We start from the raw sequence: 6,802 nt of genomic DNA, 5'->3' as shown, positions 1-6,802 counted from the left end.
ACCCCCTGACACACCACATACAAATTAAACATTCTGGTTATTTAAAAAACAAAGGATACAATACACATAAACTATTCATTAAATAATACACATAGTATAAGAGTACTCAAAATTAAAGACATTATTTGTCAACAATAAAAACTCTTAAAGCAATAACATTTCTTAAACTAATAGTAGTAAATTAAAAAGAAAAATTAAATTTTCAGTAGATTAATGTCAGTTGATAAAAAATATACAAACTTAAAAACCTATAAAATTAAAAAATGATGTACTAGCTAAATGCTATAATAAACACAAAAGAAAGAAAAAATGTATACTTGTACTGAGCTGCTTAATACACATAAATCATTCTTACAAAATAATTTTTTTTTTTTCAATATGAAAAGAATAACCTTCATAAATAGCAACCCTTTTTTAATTATATAGAAGGTGTTTGATACCTGATGAATGATAAATCTTTTCTTAACAATTCGCATTCAAAAATCATGTTAGATACTGGAATTTTTTTTAAATCCAAAATATTTTATATAAATCAGTTTTTTTTTTTTTTTTTTAAGATACAACTTTTCTTTAATAGACGAACAAGAACAATATAACAAGAATTTTCTCTTAATAAGTTAACTTTTGTAAAGATAAATGATACTGGAAACACTGTTAAAAATCAATTTTAAGCTATGTTACAGCACTAAAAATGTTTAATTATTGACCACTGAAAAACAAGTCTTTATCCCTGCAAAAATAGCAAAAAATTAACTGTCTCTTTTCAAATGTTAATAAAAAAAAATCAATACTCAATCACGCATTAGGCTGCACTTTGTGTATAGTCCACACCAATTAATATAATTTTTCTAAAAGAAATTGATTACCACAGATGTCTATTTACAATACATTTAAAACTATGAAAATTATTATGAAATTTTAAAAAATTGAAATAAAAAAAAAGTAAACTTTTTTAAATCAATTATTTTTTTTAAAGAAATCAGCTAATTTAAATCAGCGAATTCGTGACACTAAAGCTTTAATAGTTAAAAGCCAAAAGTACTTTTTAAAGAATAAAACCTTATGTATAAAACAGAAAAATTAAATATTAGTCATAATAAAAGAGAAATGAAAAAAAAACTTGAATTTTTACTTTTCAGGGGTAATGGTCAATAAACATTTTAATGTTGCTTTGCTACTTACTTTCTTTTTCTTTATTATTACAAATTTAATACAATCAACCCTTGATAATAAGTAGCAACACACAAATTTAATATAATCTAGATTTTTTTCATTTTTGGAAAAAAATAACAAATATTACACTTTGATATTAAAATTGTATCAGTACATATAAAACTTATTATCTGTAATTTAATTAAATATAATACATTATTGATAACAACAATTGAACTTAATGTTACATTGCGAGAAGTACAATACCAATATTTAAAAGAATAAATTATGCCCACCAAAAAAAAAAACAAGTTTCAGGACAAGCCTAAACAGTCCAAGGCGATTTGTATAACACATATCAACAGAAATATTTACATTTATGCAGAAAAATTATTACTTATTATCAAAAATATTTACATTTATGCAGAAAAAAACTTCAAAAGAAGGGAGATATTTTACAATCCATATTTCACTGGCTATGAACAGATAACTGAGAAAAAAAAATAACTTAGGCAGTTCTTTAAAACACAGACAAAAAAAAAATTTAAGTTTATTAAAAGAAGGCAAAATAAGTTCATTAGCAGGGACTATGTCGGAAACTCCTCATTAATGGCACCAAGAGGCTAGGCGCGCCTGCTTGCATCAAGAAAGGGTGTTGCAACAATTCGCAGGCTGTTGCTCTCTGGGATGGATCACGAACCAGCATTTTCTCCAGAAAACCTTGCAGTCGAGGAGAAACCTGAAATAGCCCACAACAAAATTGATACAGGGTGCGCAGCCAAATCTTTCAACAAAAAATAAGTACCTTTTAAGTACTCAAAAAATATTTTGAAGCACTATATACTTTAACAAAATGCAAAATAATTTTCAATGATTTTATATGATCATAATAAAATAACTAGTTTCTGACAAAGAACTCTTTTCATATTCTACTTGATCATATTAGCCATTATAAAATGATCGAGAGATTTTTCGATTCGATATAAGAGGGTGGAAAATGAAGTCTGAAATAGAGAATATCTTGCAAATTGCGGTAGAGTTGCACAAGAGAGTGCAATAATCTCATCGAACACTGCTCAGTAGATGCACACGCGGACTACCAAGTATTTCATCAAACATGTAAAATGATTGACGCTTTCATACACTATGGACCGACGGTAAGCCAAAATAGATTATGGTTGAATGAATTGTGAAAACATTGAACAATGTGAAAAGCACGCTTTTGCGTAATACGCGGCGGAAATCGACATGGTAAAACAAAAAAATCTCGTTTTGGAAAAGGGAAAATTAAGTGCTTTTTTAAAAATGCTACGCACCGTGTGATATATTGGACATTTGATAAGGTGACTTCCACCGATCAGGCAAAAATGGACATTATATTGTGAATGCAAAAATAAATAAAAAATACTGTAGATATTTATCCCAGGCTTAGGAATTCCAAAAGCCTGAGACTTTTTAAAACTACCACACAATGTAATAAGTAAAACAATAAATATTTAAAAAAAATAATTATCTAATTCACTCATTAAATTAAATATATAAAATTATCTTTTCTACAATGAAAAACTACAAAATCACTCAATCTAATTTTTCAAAACAGATTGAATGACTGATTTAGCATTTTTTTTAAACACATTATATATGTATTTTCTGTCTCCTGATTTGCTTTCTCAATCAATCGATTCACCAATTTCGACAAAGAAAGAAACAAAATCCAGATTTTTGTTACGTGACTTAATATTTTCAAACAAATCACATTTTTGCGAAAAATGGTTAATACCACCTGGTATTAATTTTCATACTATGACTTTGCATCAATATCCTATCAAAAGAACGAAGAACTTTTGCTCTGAAATGTCTTCACAGTATGAAAGAACAAAATTTAGTTCCTGGAATATCAAGAATCCAAGCAATGTCAAAATTTTCTTAAACCTTTTGCAAACACAAAAAAAAAAAAAAATTTTTTTTTTTTAACTAGGTGCTCAAAGTAATAACTGAAATATTACTCAAAGTAGCTATTTCAGCATACTATCATATGTAAATGCAATGCTTTGTAAATGCTTACTTAAAAACAGTGTTAAACCTATTTAAGACCTTTATCAGACATTTTAAAAAAGGTTCTGAAAATGATGAATGATTCACTATATACACTTGAAGTATAAAAACACTAATTAGAGGAATGTTTTTTTAAGGGCTATGAGCAAATTATGTGCATGTCCTCCGATTCTTGAGATAGAACACGAAAATCCGAGACTCCTGCCAAAAGCCATAGAGTTAGGTGGTTCGCAATATATAAACAAAATAGTTAACAGTTTTTATTAAATTAGTGGAAAAAATTAAATACAATCAAAATTTATTAAAAAATTACATAATTATTAATAATTCATTGCATATAACATGCAATAACTTGTACAAAAATTTTATATTAAAGCTAATGTCTTTTCGTCCTTTCTTTCTATAAAAAAATTTAAAGAAAGAATTGACTGCGATTTTTGTTTTACTTCAATCAATTCCAATCAGTTAAATCAAAGTATTTTTAGGAGAAAAATAATAATTTTTATAATAACATAATGTCATTGGTTAAAATTCAGTAATTGAAAATAACAGTCATAATGTCAGCAACATGCCAGGCAAATATTCAGGGTTGCAGGTCCGAATAAGAAATGAAATTTTTTTTAGCTACATTTGAGTCCTGTGCAGCACATTATTTGAATTTAGTTGTTTTAGTGGCAGTAGAGTTTTGTGCAAAAGTTATTTTATTTTTTAGTTTGATTCAACAGTTGTTTAATTTTTTTTTCCATTATCAATTCATAGATGGGGTGTGTTAACTTGTAAACTAAAAAGTGTCCCTGGTGAGACTTTTACTCTAGAATCTTTGTCTGGGACAAGATGGTGTGCTTGTGCTGATGCTACAAAAATGTTAAGAAAAGGCTTGAAACAAGTAAAAGAAGCTTCGAAAAGCTGACAACGAATAGAAAACTACTGCTTGTCATGAAGCAAGTTCCTTACTTTTAAAATTGGAAAAACTGGAGACTGCAATTTTAATAGTTGTGTGGGATATCGATTTGCAAAGAACTAACAAAGCAAATAAAACTTTGCATGCACCAAATTGTTCACCTGCTGTGATTGTACCTTTGTACGATTCATTGCAGCCATGCAAAATAATTTCAGAAAGTAGGAATCTGAAGGAAAGCAACTTGTTGGAGCATGTCGAGGGAGAGAAAAACAACAAGAAGCAAAATGCTCGATGAATCGGCAAGTGAAGAAGTCATGTTTAACAGCTGCAACACTTTTGTTTATAATTGCTTCAATGTATTTTGTGACTCTTTGTTAACAAAGTTAACTAAACAAAAGGATGCCTACATCATTTTAGATTTAAAAAGAAAATTTTTTTATACAAAATTTATTAGGAAAGTGCCAGACAAGAATTAGTGCAAGCTGCTTAATAGTTACAAGAGGAGTGAATCTCGACAGCGTTTTTCTAGTAGAATTCATTCAATTCAAGAGCATGCTACCTGAAGTCAGTGAACCTAAAGATCAATTACAAACTTTGAACATACTTTTCCCAATGTGGACACATTTCTCAGAATTTTTTTTAAGTACTCCTATTTCAAATTAATTCGGTATTTTTCTGCTTTAGAAAGGATCAAAACTTATTTAAGGTCAAATTTAAAGAAAGAAAATCGTAATAGCCTACTATTATTATCAGTTGAATCAGATATTGCCACATATTTTGAAAACATCATAAGATTATTTGCTGAAAAAAAAGTGGAGAGAAAAAAAACCTTTTTAAAAAATCCATTAAATTGAGTACCTTTAAATGTAGAATTACGTTTTAAGGAGTATAACTTTTTCATTGAATTTGAATTTTTAAAATGAAATGTTCATATCTAAAAAAATTTCAAATGTGTTTTTCATAAAGTAAACATAAAATAAGTACACATAATAAAGTAGATATATAAGCAGACATAAATTTTGCACTTTTGAGTGTTTTGCATTTGTTGAAATGTGTTTTCCAATAAATAATTATAATCAATAACCTTAATTTTATAGATTTTGAACTTATCTTTAAATCTAAGGAAAGGTTGTGTTAGTTTAACTAATGAATAATTACTGCTTAATGATAAAGCAAAAGTCCATGATAATTCTTGTTTTCGATCACCAAATGTCTAGGACTATTTTTATTTGAACATAACTTTGCTTTGTTTTTTCATATTCTGCTTTTATATTGATTTAGTAATACTTAAGATCAAATTTTAAAGCAGTAAGAAACTATTATGTTATAAGTTGAATCCAATATTACTACAGAATAGGATTTTTAAATTCTCATAAAATTATTTGCTAAAAAAAGTGTAAAAAAATAAAAAACCTTTTTAAAAAGTCTTTTCTATTGAATATTTTTAAATGTATTAATATTTTGAGTGTAACTATTTCATTGAATATGAATTTTAACTTTTTTTAAAGTGTTGTATCTCAATAAATTATTTAAATGTGTCCTTAATTTTCTAAGAGTAGCTGTAATGTTGGCTCTTTTGGATATTCTTGGGTATTTCAATGTATTTTTTAATAAAAATTATAATTAATAACCTTACTATCCTAATATATATGCTGAACTTATAGTTACATCTAATGAAAAGTCAGCTAGCTTTGTGTTGGTTTAAATACTAAATAAAAGAAATAATAATTACAGCTTACAATAAAAAAAAAATTCAGCTAATCAGTAACTTTTAGCAAAAATCACTGATTTCAATTGTTTGCGGTCACCAAACTATTTTTATTTTCACACAATATTGTTTTGTTGTTTTATATTTTGTTTTAAAAGATAGATGTGCAAACTTTATCTTAGAATAATAATTTTTAATGGTCTGCTTTCAAGATTTCTTAGAATGTTTCTCTTGAATCATGCGGTTTAATAGATTCTTTTTTACTACTACGACTACTCTTCAGAAGAAAAAAAAAGTTTTAAAAAATTTATTGTTTTTCCATGGAATACCGAAAGTTAATGTTCATTCATGGTGATATTTTTGCATGGATTTTTCGGTTGTCATTACTTCTGCAGCATTCAAAATTACTAGAAGAAATGATCCATCCTGGTTCTACTGTACAAACAAATGAAAATATGAATAAAGGAACTGAATTAACCTTGTGAGTATTTTTAAGTTTCGGAGGAGGCATGTCCCTGATCCTACGCATAGCTTGAAGAGGGGGCTCATTGAAGAAGGGTGGTTCACCATCTACCATCTCTATTACCATGATACCCAGAGACCATATGTCAACCTGAAACACACAAGAACAGAAATTAATCAAATGATATATTTATTTGAATACAATTGCAACACTTGTGAAGTTGGTGCAAGAATGGTGGCAATTTTTCTAGAATTTGAGAACTTCTGAACAATCGGTAAAAATATACAGGGTGTGTCAAAATTTCTTGCTGGGTAAACAACTTAACTCTCTGTGATTTTTTTTCACTGTGTCAATAAAATAATGAGCTTACATCAATGATTAGAGGTTCAACGAAGGAACTTAATTATATTTGTTACCATTCATCATTACATGTCGAAGCAAGAGGCAAGAATTCGTTTTAAAGTGTGATGGAAGGTGAATGAAAAGGTGAATCACCATTTATGAAACTATGTACCTCTACCAG

General features: G+C 27.7%; 1 protein-coding gene across 2 annotated transcripts in view; it reads right to left on the bottom strand.

The window, feature by feature from the left end:
* Nucleotides 1–564: 564 nt before the first annotated feature.
* The window catches only part of mbt (serine/threonine-protein kinase PAK mbt), a 49,935-nt gene continuing 43,697 nt past the window's right edge, over nt 565–6,802 (bottom strand). For both annotated transcript variants that reach the window (XM_087154151.1, XM_087154150.1), the window contains exons 9-10: nt 6,295–6,429; nt 565–1,891 (exon numbers count right to left, since the gene is read on the bottom strand). In XM_087154151.1, coding sequence (XP_087010277.1) covers nt 1,730–1,891; nt 6,295–6,429 — 297 coding nt within the window. In that variant the 3' untranslated portion in view covers nt 565–1,729. The remainder of the gene's footprint in view (nt 1,892–6,294; nt 6,430–6,802) is intronic.

This window comes from Parasteatoda tepidariorum, chromosome 10 (genome assembly GCF_982258835.1).
Source record: "Parasteatoda tepidariorum strain Cologne lab strain chromosome 10, Ptep-v5.0, whole genome shotgun sequence".
NCBI classification, from domain to species: domain Eukaryota; kingdom Metazoa; phylum Arthropoda; class Arachnida; order Araneae; family Theridiidae; genus Parasteatoda; species Parasteatoda tepidariorum.
This window is presented reverse-complemented; position numbering and strand designations above follow the sequence as displayed.